General features: G+C 41.4%; 1 protein-coding gene and 1 long non-coding RNA gene across 8 annotated transcripts in view; one reads left to right on the top strand and one right to left on the bottom strand.

The window, feature by feature from the left end:
• Nucleotides 1-8,356, bottom strand: part of GNE (glucosamine (UDP-N-acetyl)-2-epimerase/N-acetylmannosamine kinase) — a 41,762-nt gene extending 33,406 nt beyond the window's left edge. For 2 of the 7 annotated variants that reach the window (XM_047829671.1, XM_047829675.1), the window contains exon 1: nucleotides 2,819-3,024. In XM_047829671.1, the coding sequence (XP_047685627.1) occupies nucleotides 2,819-2,982 (164 nt within the window). In that variant the 5' untranslated portion in view covers nucleotides 2,983-3,024. The other 5 variants (XM_047829676.1, XM_047829674.1, XM_047829672.1 and 2 more) reach the window with 5 other exon arrangements.
• LOC125150182 (uncharacterized) lies at nucleotides 7,880-14,697 on the top strand. Its single transcript, XR_007146256.1, has 2 exons — nucleotides 7,880-8,005; nucleotides 14,359-14,697. It is a non-coding gene; the product is annotated as an uncharacterized LOC125150182 (long non-coding RNA).
• The last annotated feature ends 7,060 nt before the right edge of the window (nucleotides 14,698-21,757 follow it).

Raw genomic sequence — 21,757 nt, 5'->3', positions numbered from 1 at the left:
AGAGAGTGTGCATGAGCAGTGGAGAAAGGCAGAGGGAGAGAGAGAATCCTAAGCAGGCTCCACACTCAGCCAGAGCCTGACACAGGGCTCAATCCCACGATCCGGGGATCATGGCCTGAACCAAAATCAAGAGTTGGATGCTCAACCAACTAAGCCACTCTGGTGCCCCAAAACAACCTGATTTAAAAATGAGCTAAAGACCTTAACAGACACCTCATCACAGATGATACAAAATTGGCAAATAAGCATATGCAAAGCTGCTCCCCATCATAGAACACAGAAATGCAAATTAAAACGAGATACTGCTACAAACCTATTAGAATGGCCAAAACCAGAACACTGACAACACCAAATGCTGACAAGGAAGTGGAACAACAGGTACACTCACCCACTGATGGTGGGAAAACAAAATGATACAGCCACTTTGGATGACAGCTCAGTAGTTTCCTACAAAACTAAACATATTCTTACCACACAATCCAGCAATCATGCTCCTTGGTATTTCCCAAAGGAGCTGAAAACTTATGTCCACACAAAAATCTGCAAAACGGATATTTACAGCAGCTTTATTCATAAATGCCTCAACTTGGAAGTAACTAAGATGCCCTTCAGTAGGTGAATCAATCAATAAACTATGGTATATCCAGAAAATGGAGTATTATTCAGTGCTAAAAAGAAAGGAATATCAAACCATGAAAATGCATGGAGACTTAAATGCATATTACTAAGTGAAAGAAACCAATCTGAAATGACTGTGTACTTTATGATTCCAACTATGACATTGTGGAAAAGACAAATCTATGGAGATGGTAAAAGGAACAGTGGTTAAAGAACAGATTTTTAGGGCAGTGAAAGGAAACGACTCTGATACTATAATGGTAGATACGTGTCATTATACATTTGCCCAAACATATAGGATTTAAACCACCATGGTGAGCCCTAATGTAAACTATGGACTTTCGATAATAATGAAGTACCAATTTAAGTTCAACTGTAACAAATGTACCACTAGGGATGGAGGGCTGATGTTGAAAATGAGAAAGGCTATGCATGTGTGGAGGCAGAACCCTCTGCTCAATTTTGCTGTAGACCCAAAACTGCTCTAAAATTTAAAAAAAATTTTTATTACCAACTCCTAGGAAATGAATGAACAAATGAATTTCTAAGTAGTCTGTTGTTACTTATTTGATTTTCTTTTTCACCCAATTCTTAGGAGTATAAAAATACTATGTTTTTAAAAAATGTTTATTTATTTGACAGAGAGAGAACACACACGTGGGTACAAGCAAGAGAGGCAGAGAGATGGGGGGGGGGGCGAGGGGGTGGGTAGAGAGAGAGAATCCCAAGCAGGCTCCATGCTGTCAGCGAAGAGCCCCATGCAGGGCTCAAACCCGTGAACCATGAGATCATGACCTGAGCCGAAATCAAGAGTCAAATACTTAACCAACTGAGCCACCCAGACACCCCTAAAAATGCTGTTTTTAAAAAAAGTACCCAGGTAGTTGAAATAGAAGGTGGCTTATTTTTCTGTTGTTTTAATGTCTTTTAATATAATAATACATTCGAATGGTTTAAAATTTAAGATACAAAAGGTTCTACAGGGAAAAGGCTACCTTCTCACTTTTGTTTCCCAGTCATCCAGTTCCTCTCCCGGAAACTTATGTCAGTGTACTTCATACAACATTTCCATTAAGTACCAGTCAAGTTGCCTATCTATCTGTCTCACCAAACAAATACTGCCTTTCTAACCTTATAGTGGCTGGCAGATAAGAGACCTAGCACAAGTTCCTTCACAGCCTCTCTTCCACTAGTCTTCCTGTCAAATTCTTCTCACAGAAGTAAAAGAACCACTTAGACTTTCATCTCAGGCTCTGGCTAAAATTTCTCTTCTACTTTGCTCTATGTACATACGAAAACCCAGTGGATTTTCTTAGATAGCCAGAATTCATTTGACATGTTTAAAACCTATGAATTTTTGAGCTAGCCATAAGTTTCTTCTCTACTTTATGTATTTACCTAGAGCGGACTGGTTTTAGAGACAGGTTTTTGTTTGCTTTTGCTCTTGTTGTTGTCTTGCTTTTAAAGAATAGTCTGAAAAAGGCAATTGTACTTTAACACAAGGTTCTCTCACATGTAATAGTGTATTATTGATATCTTTGGAAACTGCATTAATATTTTTATGCCACAAGAGTGCACTAAATGCCACTTTATTACACAGAACACAATGAATGTTTATCTCGGGTTTAGACATTCTATTCCAAGATTTCCCAACTGTCATTTTTTCAAATTTAGACTGTGATCAATAATAAACCTAATATCACCAAAATAAATACCAATGGTAATGTAACATTCTACCTTATGCTGTAGATCAATTAGATTTTTAAAATCTTATTCCATATCTACTACTTGGGATGCGGTCAATCTATACATGAGTTTTAACAAAGTACCATTAGAAGTCACAAAATACATTACAGGTAGTTACATTATTGTAGCCACACAATATAGATTTATAAGTAGCATTTCTCCTGAATGTAACAATAATAAAAATATTTATGGCTTTCATTTATCAAGCACCTATTAAGCAGCAACACTGTGATGGACGCTTCACAGCACAATCTCCGTTCTCCACAGTAACATGCAACATAGGTTTTCATTCCATTTTATAACTGAGGAACCTGAAGATGCAACTTCTCCAAGCCATATAAAAACTAAATGGCACAACTGGGATTTGAAGCTAGGTCCACATGAGGCCAAGAGCCAAGCTCTCTGCACACCTTGTTGCAATTAAGAATATCATAAGAAAATGCTTTCATCTTACCCATAATCATCTATCAGGTGAGAGCCAAGTACCACCACATCAAGTTCAAAGAACTCAGGTTCCATTTTAATGCCAAACATGATCGGGGCAAGTTTCGAATAATCAGCACGGTTGCAAGTTGCAACACAAACCCGAAGCTTTCGGTTATTCCCATTCTTCTCCATGACTTGTTTCTTTTGCTTTGAAAGATTCTTAAAATAGAGTTCCTAAAGTTGCAAAAACAAATTATTTATAACCAGAATGATAGGTCCTAGATACAAACACAGAATTCTGCAGTTCTAATAAGCCTTTAACCAACATTTAACACAGTGCTTCTTAACCTTTTTTCCACCCCCACTCCTGTGTGACACACCCACTGGTACACCCAGAGCTAAGAAATTCCAGCTGACAAATTCCACCCCTTTCTGTGACACTTAAGAAAACACACTGGAATGCAATTAAGAAACAGTGATATAAATCAACTCCTCTTTGAAGGGCAAGGAACCATCAGCTCTTAATTAGTTAGAAACTACTTTCAATGTCTCACAACTGATCCCAACATACCGGTCTACTACAAAACTGTGACTGAGAATAACTGATCTAGTTCAACTCTCTCTTTTACAAAAAGGGAAACACAGGTCTTGAAAGAGGAAATTAACTCAAGGTTCAAGATCACATTTTATAAGGGATAAGATCTATTCTCCCTCACACTAAATACCCACTATATACAAAGCACTGTGATTAGTGCTGAGGAAGAGAACGGTAAAATAAAAACCCCTACCTTCAAAGCCTCATTAGCACCTACAGCCAGTGCCTACAAACTTGACAACTCCAAATGCCTACGAGACATCTCTTGTCTTATACACACACCTTAAAGTCAGTAGCCCAACCCAAACTTACTTTTTTCCCCCTCATTTCTGTTCCTCCTTCCTTGTTATGTAAGTCAGTTATGAACTTCCATTCATCCAAATGCTCTGACATCCTTGTCTTCTCTGTTCCTTACTTTGTACCTCCCAAGCCCTGTCAATTCCGCCTCCTAAACAGCTTTCAAATCTAGCTCCTCCTCTTCCCCCCCACCAGGACATCTCCCAGCCCAACCTCTCATTTTAGGTTTGAACTACTGTTAAGAGGTGCCACAGGGATTTGCCTGTTGCCAGTCTTTGCCTGCCTCGCACAGGCTTTCAGAGTGATCGGTCCAAAGTTTGTAAATCTGATTACCATGATCGACAGAATACATAACGTATGGATGAAGTACGAATTGCTGATCTGGGCCTAGCCCATCTTTCCAACCACTTCTCCTCGACCTACAATTACCTGTACTTGGTGCCAAAGCCATACCAAAGTGCCTGCGGTTCAACCAGCGAATCTTCAAATCTCTGTGCCTTTCTAGATAGAAGTACCTCTACCTAAAACTTCCTTTTCCCCTTGCCTGGCCTCCTCCCCATTCTTCAAAACCCGGTCTCAGGGTTGCCTCTTACTGAAAACCCTGACATAAACTTTGGTCCCTCTCCACCTCACCCCTTTTAGTTGCTATCTTCCTCTGAGCAGTGTGGCCTTACCATACACATATATACTTTTGTTCAACTCCTCTGCCCTCCTGCCATCTACACCCTTCATTCAAAAGTAAAAATTGGTGGCAAGGGATAAGAGATGTTTTATGGAGCATTTTAAACTTCTCTATATCAATGTGAAATTCCACCTCATGGATGCAATGCTTTTGCTTCAGGAAGTGTGTCAATATTTAGAACTTGCAATCAGTAATACAGAGAAGCTTGAGTAAAGATGCCAGTAAAAGGGGAGCTGCCTTTTAGACCAGGATACTCTAAAACCCGCTGGAAATCTCATCAGTGGCCATCTCACCTCTGTATTGGGCTAGAACTTCTGTGAGCACACAAACTGCCCCATCATTAGGCCCACTCTGAACTTCACAATCTCTGGTAAAAGCTAATGGCACCCAACAGAAATCATTTATAAAATAATGAAATAAGCATCTGTCAAGACAGTTGTATTCATAAGCTCTAACCAACTACCAATATCGTTAAAGGCAAAAATATTTTTCCAAAAATGGTTATTTTAAATGTTCTTGTGCATTATCCCTCTTTCACTGATGATTAAATTTGAGTTGAATAACTTGTTGGTGATATTCAACTTGCTGGGTGGGGCAAAGCAAATCTTTCATGGTTGGTTGATTTGTTTTCATTTAAGAAGAACAGTAAACTCTATCTTGCAATACTAAAATACTTAGTATTTACCAAGTAAGTCAAAGGTTATTCTAACAAAACTGAGAGTAACCTAGCTAAATAAACCAACAATGAAAAAGGCAAAAATGTTATTAAGGCCAAAGCTTTAAGGAAAGGAAGTTAAATCTTAAAAATATGGTAGAATGGCTTAAGGGGAGAAGTTTTATATATATACATATATATGTGTGTGTATATATATATATATAATTTTAACTTATTTTTTGATTAGATAATACATTTGCATGGTTTAAAACTGAGAAGTCACAAGAGGCTACATAGCAAAAATTCGTCTCATCTGTGTTCCCCAGCCATGTAGTTCTTCTCACTGGATGCTATGAGTTACTATATTCTTATCTATACTTCTATAAGTAAACTATATGCATATATAAATACAGATGTATTTGCTTACAAATACATACAGCACATATTATGCAACTGGTAACATTCTACAAACTGATATTCATACCTTGCTTTTTAAAATGCTTTTAATTTGGGGGCATCTGGGTGGCTCAGTCGGTTGAGCGTCTGACTTCAGCTCAGGTCATGATCTCACGGTCCATGAGTTTGAGCCCCACATCAGGCTCTGTGCTGACAGCTCAGAGCCTGGAGCCTGTGTCAGATTAGTCTCCCTCTCTCTCTGCCCCTCCCCTGCTCATGCTCTTTTTCTCTCTGTCTCAAAAATAAATAAAAACATTTTTTTAATTTAAAAAACATGCTTTTAATTTTGTTTCTGAATTGAATGGGGAAATTGGAAAACTTAAAAGGCACTGGAAATATTAAACCTAAAGGTGCAAAAAGTTTTGAAAATTGCACCATCAACTCTTCAAATATATGAAGGGTATGAGAACCCCAAAAGTAAAAATAATCAATGTCACAAACATTTATGTGCAGAGAACTGAGAACAGTTCTTATATGAACTTATATGAAGAGAGCTGAGACAGACACAGAGCTGAGAAAGACCTAGTCTCTGATTTTTAGAAACTTAAATCTAATACCTGACACCAGGCCACATAATAGATCTTAACTAGTTCACTTTCCCAAATAGGAGCACCAGAAACAAAATACATTTTTTTTCAGCCCAGTATACATTATCATTTATTCTGCATAAGAGGTCATACCCAAAGATACATTTTTATACTGAGAACTGTGACCAGAGTCCCCGTAACCAGTATAGAATGAGTAAATGTAGCAAAATGGACTTAAACTATACCAGCATGATTTAAGTTGCATAAAGTGCAATGTAAAGGAAACAAGATAAAATTCGTTTACACTCTGGAATGCCAGACAGCAATTAAAAAGAATGGACTATGTCTATATCTGTCCACACTTGTGAATCTCAGCAACAGAACATTAGAGGAAAACAACAAATTCTAAAATCTTAGATACATAAGGTACCATTTTTTTGTAAATGTCTTAATGTATAATGTACTGTTTAAATGTATAAAACATTATATGTTGTTTATTTCTCTACAGGAAAGTTACACACCAACTCAGGAAAGTAGTTGTTATCTCTGGAGAGGGAGAGAAGGGAAAGAAAAATGGGGCTGAAAAGGCTTAGGTAACATTTATTTTTTTTAATCATACCACAGGCAGAGATGTGAAACAAACACGGTAACATATTAATATGTGGTAAATCTTGGTGACTGGTAGAGGGTGTCATATTGTCTTCTGTCCTTTTCAGCATACTTGAAATTGTCACTATCAAAATAAGAAATCTTTTTTTTTTTTTTTTAAGAATCTTTTAAATAGACACTGTGAAGTAGGTATGTTGTCCACATTTCCCTCAAGCCTAAAGCTCAGAAAGTCAGGAGGGGCTGGATATTTACACCCATTTCACCTATTAATTCCAGAACTGTAACTAAAATATAGCTAAATTTCAGAGAAGTATGCTTTCATCTCGAATTCACTGGCAGTCTCTGAGAAACCCAATTCTTAAAGCCCACTTCCTGCATTCTCTCAAGAGTGACCATTTTACATACTAACAAAAGGTGATCAACATGATCAACACTTCCCAGAAAAATATTCCTCTGGACCTCTCAACTGAACTGTTGGAAAAAGACTCACCAGCGCTTGGCTCAAGTAGTCACTGAGCAGAGGAAACAGTAACAGTAAGCATCTGCTAAGTACTTCTGAGGTGCTAAGCACTAACTATATTTAGAGCTTTACATTAACCATCTCATCCTGAGAGCCCTCTCACCAATCCCATTTTACAGACGGGGACACTGAGGTACAGACAAAATAATTTACCTGCCCCAAAGTACAGTTTGTTGCCAGAACTAAAAATCAGACCCAGCACGCAGGATATTACACATCCAGTGTTTGCCTAGTGTCTGTTCCTTAACATCCACGGGCCTTCTTCGTGGCAGGTCTTGCCAAGCTCCATAGCAATTAAGAGAACATGACATACCACTCTTTCCTCGGTGCAGCGGGGATGCGACTTACAATTAAGACGGAAGGAGCTATGTAAAAGCGGCCTGAAATTTCTGAAGCCTATTCCCGACCTTAGTTTGGTTTGGCCTCTTCCAGAGCTTCTCTAGCTGGGTTAGCCAATTATCTAGACTGCTACACGGCACTCCTCTCTTTCCGAGGAGCCCAGAATACTTGTTCGTGCTCTAACAATTTTACAGGTGTGCTCAAGATTGGAGAGGAAAATAAACGCGCATCAAACTACTACGGAAGCCCAGACTCAGAATGGCAGGGTTGGGCGCAGACCTTCCAACTCATCTTTTAATCCAACCCTTTACACCCCAGGGCAACTTGTCTGTCAAGGAGCTCTCCGCCCTCTTTTGCACACCCCCGTAACAGAACCCTCACTATCTCCCAGGACAGCCCCTTTCCTTACTGGGCAGCGCTGCCCGGGGGATGGAATCACGCCAGGCCTCCGGCTACCCGCCCGGAGCCCGCAATGAAGCGGTCTGCTCCGCGGGCCACAAGACGGAGCCCGTAACAGGAATACGGAGGGGCCCTGGTACGTAGGCCTGCGAAGACCGGGCGAGGCCAGGGTCTGTGCGGGCCTGGGGACGCGGAGAGGTACCGGGCGGCCGCCGGGCTGCGGGGGCCACGAGGCGGAGACCGGGGGAAGAGGCCGTGGGGGTCCGAAGGATGCTCTCCCCGGCCCGTCTCCCGAGTCCCGGCCGACGCGGGGCTCTCACCACACGCTGGCGCGCAGCTCCCTCGCACGCCGCCGCCACCCCGCCTCGCGGGCAGAGCCGAACGCAGCACCAGCAAGCGGGCCGGCCCAAGACCGCCCCCGCGCCTTCCGCACGTCGGCCGAGCGCGCGGACGACTTGGGTCTAGATCCCAGCCACGCACTCCCCTGCACGCCCACCCCGAGCGCCGAATCGGCGAACGCGCCCTTACGTAACCTGAGAGCGACCCTGTGATTGGCTGCGCCTTCCCGTGCCCCACCCCCCTGGCCAAACGGTCTTTGCAGGGGGCCGGTGCGGGGGCGCCGAGTGCCTTCCGTTGTCGTGGCGGTCGGGGTCTTGCTGGTCTCGCTCTGTTCCCGCCCCGACGCCTTCTCTTGCGCCGCTACGCACGCTCGGGAGCCCGGGTCCTCACCCAGGGTAGTGGTTTTGGCCTTGCACCCAGGGGGAATTAGGCCTTGTGTTCCCTCGGGCATTTTATAGGCTATCACCAAAACAATTCTGCCGTGCAGCCGGTCAGCCACAGAGCCATCTCTTGAGTTAAACCCTTGTCGCTCCAAGACCGTGTCTCCTAGAAGGCTCTGATGGAGTGTTGATGACCCAAACAAGCCACACACCGGCTGATCCTTATAAGACGCTCAGCCTAGGCCTCCTCTTTAGGAAACTTCCCACCAGCCCTGCCCCAGGGACATCGGTCTGGGAACTTGGCAGCAGCAGAAAAGGTGTCAGGGAAAAGGCTCCCACAGCTCCTAATAAAGGCTTTTTAGTGATCTTTTCAAATCGCTAAGGCACCAGTGACAAACGTTGAATGAGTTGGTGTTACAAAACAGTAAAACATTTTTTTTACAATCCTTAAGTAATTTACCACAGGTAAAACTATTTAAATAATCTAACAACCCATCCAGAGTTGTTGCTATAAAGCAAATTTCAGGGGCACCTGAGTGGCTCAGCTGGCTAAGTGTTCAGGTCATGATTTCACAGCTCCTGAGCTCAAGCCCCAGCTAGGGCTCTGTGCTGACAGCTTAGAGCCTGGAGCCTGCTTCAGATTCTGTCTCAATCTTTCTCTGCCCCTCCCCTGCTCATTCACTATCTCTTCAAATATAAATAAACACTTAAAAATTTTTTTTTCAAATCCAATCAAACTTTTGCACATCGTGTATTTCAATTCATGATGAAGTTCTAGGGGTGCCTGGGTGGCTCAGTTGGTTAAGCGTCCAATTTCAGCTCAGGTCATGATGTTACAGTTTGGGAGATAGAGCCCCACATTGGGGCTCTGTGCTGACAGCTCAGAGCCTGGAGCTTGCTTTGGATTCTGTGTCTCCCTCTCTGTCTGCCCCTCCCCTGCTTGTGCTCGCGCTCTCTCTCTCTCTCTCTCAAAAATAAATAAACATTAATAATGAAGCTCTAATTTGCAGAGTACTCAATATACTATCAGTTACCCTGCAACTAGCTTGGAGCTACTAGAAGGTCATATCAGACACAAAAGGAGAGATCTTAAGGGGATTTGTGTAAGTAAGTGCCATCAGATTTCTTTTTAAAATATCACTTGGGCTACTATGGAGAGAATGGATTAGCATTTAAAGAATAGTGGCAGTGTAAAAAAAAAATTACTGAAAGGATGCGTAAAAAACTGGTAACACCGACAGGCTGCAAGGGGATGGACTTTTCCAGTGAATACCTATTTATAATATCTTTTGTATTTTGCAATATATATACATATTTCATATTAAAGAGAATACAATTAATTGTAAAACAAAAAATAATGGTGGCAGTGAAACTCAACTGAAGCGGATGACTATGAGGTTGAGTTTGGAAGTAGAACTGAAAATTCGGGATTGGCTATGAGGGAATGACAGAAAAGGAAGGAAAAGAAACAAGGGTGACTTCCAGGTATCTGGCATTAGTAATTGGTTGATGGGTGCCATTTACCAAGATGAGAGAAAAGCTGAGGCAGGAACCAGGTTTGGGGAGTTAGAAGGGAAGCTTTAATTTGGTATATGTTTGAGATGCCTATGAAGTAGCCAGATGAAGCTACTAAGTGAGCAGTAAGATACATGAGTCTGGACACGGATTCACCAGAGGGTGTCTTAGTTTCCTATTGCTGCTATAACAAATCACATCAAACTTAATGACTAAAAACAAATATATTATCTTGACAGTTCTGGAAGTTAGGAGTCTGAAATGGGTTTCACCCAGCTAAAATCAAAGTAGCAATGTTGGTATCATCATAAGAAAAAAATTGTAACTATGTTTGGGGATGGATGTTAGCTAGACATTGTGGTGATCACTTCACAGTATATACATATACCAAATGTTCATGGTGTACCCTTGAAACTAATGTAATATATATATAAAATATAATATATATGTCAATTTTTTATAAAGGTATCAGTGGGGGGTACCTGGTGGCTCAGTCAGTTAAGCAGCTGACTCTTGGTTTTAGCTCAGGTCATGATCTCATAGTTTTGTGAGTTTGAGCCCCACGTCGGGCTCTGTGCTGATGGCACGGAACCTGCTTGGGATTTTCTCTCTCTGTGTCTGCGCCCCCACTCTAGCCCCCAGCTCATGCTGTCTCTGTCTCTCTCAAAAATAAAATAATTAGGAAAAAACAAAAACTTTCAGTGGGTCTACCTTCCCTAGGGAGCAAGTAACAACGTTTCCTGGCCTTTTCCAGCTTCTACAGGCTGAATTCCTTGATTTGTGGCCCTCTGACCTCTGCTTTCCTTGTCACATCTCCTTGGATTCTCCTCCTCTTTCACTTAAAAAGACTCTTGTGATTACATTGTGCCCACTTAAATAATCCAGGATAATCTTCCCATCTCAAAATCCTTAATCACATCTGCAAAATCTCTTCTGCTGTATTAGGAAACATTCACAAATTCTAGGGATCATGGCTAGATGATCATGGCTGTCTTTGGGAAACTACTATGTTGCCTACCACAAGTGCTATTGAAACTCCCAGGAGATGTTCAAGATGGGCATATTGCTTTTAAAGTTACATGCCAGGGGCACCTGGCTGGCTCAGCTGGTGGAGCATGTGACTCTTGATCTCGGGTTTGTGAGTTCACCCCATGTTGGGTGTAAAGATTACTTAAAAATAAAACATTTAAAAATAAATAAAGTTACACGCCACAGCAGCAAATATCCAGAAAAGAACACTAATTTTTTTCTTTTGAAAGTTACAAAAAATTATTTTTAAAAAACAATGTAAATGTTCAGTTTTTAAAAATCTGGGTGCTTATTACATGGGTGTGTTTAGTTTATTAGAACTCAAACTGTACACTTAAGATATCTGCACTTTTTTCTATGTATAAATACAATATAATTTTTAAATGTTTATTTATTTTGAGAGAGAGAGAGAGAGAGAGCAGGGGAGGGGCAGAGAGAGAAGGAGGCGGAGAATTCCAAGCAGGCTCCGCACTGTCAGCACAGAGCCCCATGCGGGGCTTGAATGCACAAACCGTGATATCTTGACCTGAGCTGAAATCAAGAGTCAATGCTTAACTGAGCTACGAAGTACCCCCAAGTACAATGTTTTTTTAAAATACTTAATGCAGGGGCACCTGGGTGGCTCAGTTGGTTAAGTGTCCGACTTCAGCTCAAGTCATGATCTCGTGGTTCATGAGTTCAAGCCCCACCTCAGGCTCTGCACTTACAGCCGAGAGCCTGGAGCCTGCTTCAGAGTCTGTGTCTCCCTCTCTCTCTGCCCCTACCCTACTCGAAATCTGTGTGTGTGTGTGTGTGTGTGTGTGTGTGTGTGTGTGTGTGTGTGTATCTCAAAAATAAATAAACATTAAAAAAAGATGATAGCTCGGAAAAAATGTAACTAGAAATATAAATACATTTTGTAAAGATAATACAATTTTGAGAATTTGTGCCTTATTAAGCCACTTGTAGATTTTATGTTTGCTTGACCAATATTGAGAACTGTATATTTCCATATACAGTCTAGTAGTTCTGTGTTCATGGAATCATTTCACCTTGAAATGAAAATGAAATGAATGAAATGGCCCTCTTTTTAGAATTTTCCCCTATATTCTCTTAAGATGTAGTTGTAGCAAGGAGCTGTAGGAGCATTTCCCTCTGGCTTTTTGAGATCACATTTCTATAGGTAATATTATAATTCTGGATCTCTGTTACTTTGCTATTTAACAGAGTGAATTAACATATCAAAAATCTTCCCAAGTCATTACATTCTGTATGCTTGGTTTGGCTTCCTTTGGCTTTAATCTGAGGGCTCTACAAGCTATAAAAAAGTACTTTTATGGCTTTATAATACAATAAAATCATATTTTTCTATAGATTACTCCATAAACAGAATAACTTTAAGCATTTATGGCATAATTAGGTTATCAGAGAATCCTAAATCTTTTTTCCTTTGAGATAAAGAGAGTGAGTGACCTCGAGTGGGGTAGGGACAGAGGGAGGGAGGGAGAGAGAGAGAGAGAGAGAGAGGGAGAGAATCTTAAGCAGGCTTCACACCCAGCATAGATCCCGATAGTGGGGCTGGATCCCACAACCCTGGGATCATGACCTGAGCCCAAGTCAAGAGTCAGAGATGTTTAACCAACTGAGCCACCCAGGCACCACAAGTATCCTTGATATTAAAAGATTATCTAACCCACCCTTTTCATTGAAGGAGAAGACCTCTCTAAATCATCCCCGACAGACGTTCATCTGACTTTGGGAACATTTCTTCTAATAGGGACTTATTTTCCTCTTTTATTTGGTGGTTTAATTAAAAAAGTACTCTGCTTCTCTATAAATTCTGCCCATGTATTAGTACTCTACTATTCTAAAGACTTTATTTACATTCCCTCAGTACTCCTAACAACAAAATTGTAGATTTCATCGCCCCCATTTTATAGATAGGGGGAAACCACAAAAGGGAAAGTTGCCTATGGTCACACAGTTGTTATACAGAAGAACCCAGGCCTTGATCCCACATGTTTAGCCACTACCCTATATTTTCTCTTTATACTAAACAGAGTCCTTCTTATGACAGAAACCTATCTTCAGGCTGAACTTGCTCATCAATCTTTGGGTATGCTGTTCCACTAGTTAAGAATTACATAACTCTTGGGGTGCCTGGGTGGCTTAGTCGGTGAAGCATCTGACTCTTGATTTCAGTTCAGGTCATGATCTCACAGTTCGTGAGTTCGAGCCCTGCATAGGGCTCTGTGCTGACAGTGTGGAACCTGCTTGGTATTCTCTATCAGTCCCTCTCTCTCTGCCCCTCCCATGTTCTCCCTTTCTCTTTCTCTCTTAAATAAATAAACTTTAAAAAAAAGAATTCACATAACTCTTCTATTATCCAGCCACATCTCTCTGAATTGCATACATAAATGTCTTAAGAGACTTTTAAAGATATCTCCTTTAAAATCAAGATATACAATGTCAATGACAGTCTTCTGCCACTCAAGTTTTATAAAGCCTTCAAAAAAGAAAATGAGATTGGTTTGGCCCTTTTTTATTTTTATTTTTTTAAATTTTTTTTTTCAACGTTTATTTATTTTTGGGACAGAGAGAGACAGAGCATGAACGGGGGAGGGGCAGAGAGAGAGGGAGACACAGAATCGGAAACAGGCTCCAGGCTCCGAGCCATCAGCCCAGAGCCCGACGCGGGGCTCAAACTCACGGACCTCGAGATCATGACCTGGCTGAAGTCGGACGCTTAACCGACTGCGCCACCCAGGCGCCCCGGTTTGGCCCTTTTTAAAAAAAAAATCAACTTTTTATTGAAATATAACAAGGAAACTTGCACATAATAAGTATGTGTTGAATTCTGAACTTTCATAAAGTGAGTATACCTGGATAACTACCACTAAAATAAAGAAATCAAACATCGCCAGTGTCTGTGGGCTGTGTACCCAAGGACTGCCTGTCCATGGCCTATGAAAAGACCTAGCACCAAGGCTATGCTTACTAATAGACACTAGGGTACTGATTAAGCATGCTATACTAGCTCTTGGAAGCATTTAGACTGTGGAATACTGGGAGGATTGGCCAGTTTGTAGTGGATTGGAAAATGAGGCACAAATCATAGTCACAGCAGATATGTTATAAAAGGTAGGACAGGTGGGCCATAGGGAGAGAATCCAGTCCCTGACTTGCCTTGGATCCTGAACAACTTCAATCCATGTGTGTCCTTAAAATAAATCCTCTTTTTCTTAAGGTGCCCTGTTTCCTTGCAATCAGAAGATACTCACGTCAAAATCGTAAACCGGGAAGAATCCCCAACCCCATCACTTCAATTCCCAACTCTGACCATTTGGTAGTGGCTGCTGAGAAAACCGCGTGGAAAATGGAAAAGACTGTGTTCAATGGAAAAGAGTCTTCTGGTATCTGTTATGTTGTTTTGGGGTAGGATGGGAGGAAGGCAGGGACAGTGCCACGTACTTGCCATTCCTGCCCTCAGCCAGTGTCATGAAGAAATCAAGACATGGAAAAAATTGAGCAACTAATCACCATATTACGCTGGATATTTCCCCTTTAATAAATATCCTTTCGTTAACTGTTCCCCTCACCCTACTCTGTATCTCAGGCACAACACTTTTAGTTGCCGGAATCTCTTGAGGATATAAAAAAGATAAAACACATCTTACAAACCAGATATCACTGCGTAAGATTGTTTATAGCCTAACCAAGTCATATAGGCACCTTCATAGAACAGAGAGGATTTCTCTTACTGCTCTGACGAGGCTACACTACATAGGGGGAGAAACAATTCTTTTCCCTTTAGGAAAAGCACATAAGGATTAAGGTTACATTGACTGAAAATAATTCAGTAACGTCCTAAACTGTATGCCAACTTCAGGTTTGCAAGAGCATGAGCTGGAAAGATATGCTTACAAAGGTACTGATTAAGGTATTCATAACAAGAAGAGAGGCCTTTTGAAATTCATATTTCAGTATTCATCACTATTCATTAATCACTATTCATATCCCCAATGGCTAATCAGTGTATTATGTCAGCCAATCAGCTTTTTAGAGCACCTGTGGTTGTGAGCCATCCCTGGGCCAGTTTTCCCAGTTATAGAAGAAAAGTACAAATAAATGCAATGACCATGTGTTTGCTTTTGTGAAATGTTGCCCTTTTTGGGGATCTTTAAGACTATCTTTATTTTTTTTTTTAATACTTATTTTTGAGAGAGGGAGAGTAGAGACAGAGAGAGTGCACGAGGAGGGGAGGGGCAGAGAGAGAGGGGACAGAGGATCTGAAGCGGGGTTCTGCGCTGATAGCAGAGAGCCTGGTTTGGGGCTCAAACTCACAAACTGTGAGATCATGACCTGAGCCAAAGTCGGATGCTCAACCGACTGAGCCACTCAGGTGCCCTAAATGTACCTTTCTTTATGAGCTATGAAAGGATCATATTTCAAACCAGTAAATAATTTTATTTGTCTGCTCAGGGAATGTGGTAAGCCAGAGACAGCTCAGCCATCCCTGACCAATCGGAGTTCACAAAGTTTAATTTGCACAGCTCTTCCAGAAGAACCGGAAAAGTGTTAAAAACTAGTTTGTCTTTAACTTTGGCTCCGTTATAAAAAGTTAGATCAACAAAATTATGTTCTAAAATACCTGCTTATTAAAGAGTTCTGAGAGAAGGATATTCTTTTGGACCTAAAAGGAGCTGGCTAAAATCAACAGCACTCAACACCAGCAACAAGCCTTTGGGGAAACTTCATGATTTCTCAGCATAGGCTGAGGAACCAGCCAAGATACTGGTCCAAACCCCCTGGAGCTGAGGAATAGCCCCCACCTGGTAGTGAGCCTGCAGCTAAGGATGAAGGTGGGTCCCACATGGACATTCCCTTGGACTGAAGTGGGCTTCTTCATACTTGTGTGAATGCTTGAGACACATCCAAGTACACATAATTAACGTCTATAAATCCTAAGCATGAACATAAAGCCTCAACCTTTCCCTTCTCATGACTTTCATGCCCCTACCCTGGAACAAATCCAATCCAACCTTTCATATCATTCGGTGTTTCTTCCCTGACCTGCTTCCTGTCTCCAAATGTGGGTATTTCCTAAGGATTATACCTCTGCCCCCTGTCCTCCACATACTCCATCCTTCAGTTTTATTCACTTTCAAGTCTTCCATTTTGACTTCTGTGTAGATAATTCCGTGGATGCACACTCTAGCCTGACCTTTCTTCCCAGTTCTAGGCCCATGTCCCAATTGCCTGCTAGGTATTTCCTTACCTCAAACTCAATATATAAAATTTGGTTCATTATTTTTCCTCTTGACTTCCCCATGTCTTTTAATGGTACCAACTTGCCACTTGCATTCAGACTCGAAAGCACAGTGTCATTGTAATCTTTTCTCTGACTTTTAACATCCAGTGTCTCAACTTCTTCAAAATGGTTTTGGATTTGTTTTTTAAAGTTTATTTATTTATCTTGAGAGAGAGAGAGACAGCAAGCATGGGTGTTTGTGTTTGGTGGGGGGGAGGCAGAGGAGGAAAGAGAGAGAGAGAGAGAGAGAGAGAGAATCTCAAACAGGTTCCATGCTGTCTGCATGGAGCCCACATGGGGCTCAATCTTACGAACTGTGAGATTATGACCTGAGCCAAGATCAAGAGTCAGACGCTTAACCAACTGAGATACCCAGGCGCCCCCCCCCCCGCTTTTTTTTGCATCTACTCTTTCCTTCCTATTCCTACCGTCACCATCTTAGTTCATCCTGTTATTTCCTTAATTCTTTTTTTCTTTTTTGAGAGAAAAAGAGCAGAGGAAGGGCAGAGAGAGAGAGAGAGGGAGAGAGAGAATCCCAAGCAGGCTTCACGCCTAGCACAGAGCCCACATGGGGCCCGATCCCATGATCTGTGAGATCACGACCTGAGCAGAAATTAAGAGTCTGATGCTTAACTGACTGAGCCACCTAGGTGCCTTTATTTCCTTAATTCCAAATTGCCTACATTTTTATGATGTTTCATACCTAAAATCAAGATTTATCTTACAATCAACGTGTGCATTTCATGTAGAGTTATTTTTATTACAAACTCTGTTATGTCAATAGTGTCTTGGAATTAGGAAAACATGGCATCTTAGACCTAAATTACTGTGCCTCTACCTGCTCACCCAGCCTGTGTTCCCTTGCTTTTGTAATCTGTCCTGCACATTACCGCCTGGTCAATCCCCCCTTAAAGGACTGCTTTCATGAAGTCATTTCTTTGCTTAAGAAAAACTTCAGTGGCTCCCCATTCCCTGCTAGGCAAGGTATGCCTAGGACATCAACTTTGGCTTTGAAGGTCCCCCAGAATCACACCCTGACCTCTTCCTGTCACCCACATTTTGTCCTACCCAAATCCTTTTGTCCTGAACAGATCCTTCTCTGCCTCACTTTGTGTCATTGCCCACAATGAGAAGGCCATCATCCCTCCTGCTACTTACATGCCTACTCATGCTTCAGGTCCTATCTCTGTTTTAATACCTAATCGGAACACCCTATCCCAAAATAATCTCTTCTTCTTCTAAATGCCTGTAGCATTTGTCTTGATTACTCATTTCACACTTAATTACCTGGTATCTTTGAATGTATATATTTATGACTGTAAAATAATGAATCTGATCTTTTATAAGGAACCTAAGAAAATCGGTCACTTTAGTTACTCACTCTCTATGTCCTGTTTTTCTCATCAGATCAGAAATTCCTTGAAGTTTGTTCTGTTGGGTATATTTGTCTCCCTGATAGTTCCTTGAACCATGACTTATGTAAGAAATGCAACCTGGGGGGCGCCTGGGTGGGCTTCCGACTTCAGCTCAGGTCATGATCTCATGGTTCGTGAGTTCAAGCCCCGCATTGGGCTCTGTGCTTACAGCTGGGAGCCTGGAGCCTGCTTCAGATTCTGTGGGTCTCCCTCTCTCTGCCCCTCCCCACCTTGCGCTATTTCTCTCTCTCTAAAACACATAAACATTAAAAAAAAAAACTTTTAAAAGAAATACAGTCTGGGGCGCCTGGGTGGCTCAGTCAGTTAGGTGTCCAACTCTTGATTTAGGCTCAGGTCATGATCTCACAGTCATCAGGCTGTGCGGTGATGACATGAAGCCTTCTTGGGATTCTCTCTCCCTCTCTCTCTGCCCCTCCTCCACTCGTGGGTGCACCCATACACGCACTCTTTCTCCCTCTCACAAAATAAAGAAATAAACATTTTAAGAAAGAAATACAATCTAATAAGCATTGAGCGAAATGGGGGGATCCTATCTCTTATCAAAGAGTCATTGCCAGTCAGCTGGCTGGCTCAGTCGGTACAGCATGTGACTCTTGATCTCAGAGTTGTAAGTTTGAGCCCTATGTTGGGTGTAACGATTACTTGAAAGAAATAAAATCTTAAAAAAAAAAAAAGTCCCTGTTCCTTTCTCTATGGCTAGTCCATGTCACTTGGATTCAACTTCCCCATCTCCCCTCCTCCAGCACCCAAGCTTATGATCTTACTAGTACAGCACCGATGCTCGGACTTTACAGGGGATTCAGTGTAAAAAAGCATGGTGAGTTGAAGAACAGGGGAAACTTAATGGTGTTATACGCTGGATGTGGAGGCAGAAAGCAACGAGATGCAGCTAAGATATGGGGTAAAGCCAGGTCAGTGAGGGCCTTGTAGGATGTCTTGCCGAGGAGGTCAGGCTTTCTTTCTCCTCGCTAGAATGGGCAGGTTTTGTAAATCAGGGGAGTGACGTGAACAGATTTGCTTAATTACAATTGTGGAAGATGGGTCGGGAAGAGGGGGAAGGACTAGAAGAAGGCAGACCAGTCAGGAATCCTATTTCAGGACCCGAATTAAGGTGGCGGTGTGGGAATTAAGAGGATGGAATCAAAAGAATGTGGAGAAAGCACGGACCGAACTTGATGGCAGAGATGAGATGGGAGGCCTGATGATGTAGGAGAACGACTGAGGTTTCTATTTCAAGCAGCTGGGTGGCCCGCAGAGCCGTCTGAAACAGAGAAGGAACAGGTTCCGGGATGGGCTGGAGGCGGTGATAAGATAGGATCTCTGATTTGGATATGTTGAATTTACAGTGCTTGAAGGGCATTTTCCTTTGATTGGGGACCTGGAGAATGATATGGGTCGGAGATTCCTATTGTGATACGCATAATTCATCCAACAAAATTCAAATCTGTTTTGAAATACACCGCCCGGCACACTCTTAGCCCAAGGCACCCAACTACATTTCTTGTTCTACCTGTTTCGCCAGACGTTTTTAATGCCCCTGATGCCCAGCCCAGTTTGTTATACTTTTACTCCTGGCCGGTTCAGCACGCTTTTTCTAATATTCTACATATAACAGTTTTCTAAGTCCTAGATGATTAGACTCTTAGACATTATCAGGGTATAAAACTCTGTGGAGACCCAGAGACTTCAGTGTGTTGTGTGCTATGTCAAACATTCAGTGGTGTTTTCCTGGCCAGTTCCCTCTTTCCCCACTCATTTTTTCCGATTGCCCGGGCCCTTAGTCTTTTCTGCCCTTCGGCGGCTCTTCTCTTAACCCCTTCTTTACACTTGTGGTCACTGCCTCATTCTTCCAACTTTGTACTTCCCAGGCTTCCATGACACCTGATTTCCTGCCCACCCGCAACCTCTCTGGCTGCTATCCTTCCTCAAACCGCTAACCCCCAAAGCTCATGTTTTCTAGGAATTCCCTTCTTAGCTTACATTCATCTCACTTCCCTATACACCTAAGGTGACCTCATCCACCTACATGGCCTCACAAACTAGCATTTTAAGTTTTTGCTAAATCTGAACCTCCAGCCCGGTCTTCTCAGTCCAAACCCAAATAACCAACTCCTTTCAGGACATCTGGGTTTGGCTGTGTTCCACCGGCACTTCAAATCCACTTGCCCAAAAGAAATTCTCTTCTCCTCCATAAACTTGGGCTTTCTCTACTCTAATTCTCTGTGAAGGGTATCATCCTCCACCCAGTAACTGGGAGGCTTCTTTGACTCCTGCCCCATTAGCTCTCAAATTCACTCTGTCATGAAATCCTATTAATTTTACATTTTAGACGGGCATCTTTCGAGAAGAGAACATGGTGTGGTTGAACATAATAAGGGAGGGACAATAATATGTAGAGGAGACTAGCGTGACAGGAGAGAAGTTTTGTTGAGGAATACTGGAAAATATGGGAAAATATGGGAAGAGTATCGTGAAAAGGAGCTTAGAAACTACATACAGTATTTCAGAGTTGATGTGGTTGTAGAGCCACCAGACATTAGGCAGATGGGTGAAATGGTAATTTCAAGGTGCATCAAAAAAAAAAAATCAGTCCCATGAAAAATGGGAGTCAGAACAACCATTACCTTTGTAACTAAAGACAACCATTTCTTAGATTTCATTGAAGACATGACAGGGGGGAAACAAAAAACACCTAAGAAGTTCCAACTTAGAACTCAGAAAATCTGACCTTGAGCCTAAACGTAAGTGCAACTGCTACAAAAAAATAAAGATAATAAATTCTCAGTGAGGAAGGCAAATTGAAATTAGGCATTAATGATACATAGCTGGAAGTCGACTGTGTTGACAATAATTGCAAGAATGATGTTATTTGATTGAAAACTGCTCATAAACCATTCCTTAACTGTAGATGATCTTTATTTTTTTAAATATTTTATTCTTTTAAGTAATCTCTATACCCAATGTGGAGCTTGAATTCCCAGCCCTGAGACCAAGAATTGCATGCTTTACAGACTCAATCATCCAGGTGCCCCTATGTGATCTTAAAAACTATATATATATATATATATATATATATATATATATATATACACACACATATATATGTATATATATATATATATTTGTTGTTGTTGTTGTTTAATCACCAAATTGAAATGTGATGATAATTCCTAAAACATCTGGATTTCCATACACCTCAATAAAAAACTGAAGTTAAATAAGTTACATTATAATATACTACAGTATATGACATAGATATATTTTGATAAACATGGTAATTTCCATTATCATTGGATACTAATTAACTCAGAGTAAACACACTCTTCTCCCCCTTGTGGTTAGTCAATAGTTAAATAATTGGGAGAGAAAGGAGTATCAGCTGGGCCCCTCTATGCATTATGTACCAAAAACAAAGAAGAAAGTAAAAATAGTTGCAACAAACATCACACTTTGGGGAATAAACTGCATTTATGAAGCAGAGTTTCATAAAGTAAAAGCAAACCCACTTTATCTGATGAAGACATTAGGAATCTGAGGGAAAGAGTTCATTTTCAGCTCAGTTTAGAAATGCTAAGGAGACTGGGGATTTCAGCACAGTAACTGAGAAATAAATAGGAACCACAGAATGACTAACCTGAGTTAGCAGTAAAAAGAAGACGTTAGAAAAAAAAAAAAAAAAAGATGGCTGGGACAGACTTAAAACCAAAGCTTTCCTCTTCTTCCTTGTAATGTCCTCATTTTTTCTGACTGCAATTTTCATGATGAAGCTCTATCGAATTGCCAAATTACTTACATGAGGTCCTTGAAAACATAACTTCCAGTGAGGATACACATTGATTTCCATCCCGGAGCAAAAAGCTTTGTAGCACAAGCTCTGGACCTGGTGTTGTTCAAATTAA

This window comes from Prionailurus viverrinus, chromosome D4, assembly GCF_022837055.1.
Source record: "Prionailurus viverrinus isolate Anna chromosome D4, UM_Priviv_1.0, whole genome shotgun sequence".
Classification (NCBI taxonomy): Eukaryota; Metazoa; Chordata; class Mammalia; order Carnivora; family Felidae; genus Prionailurus; species Prionailurus viverrinus.
Note: the sequence above shows the minus strand (reverse complement) of the source record. Positions and strands in the feature narration are given on the sequence as shown.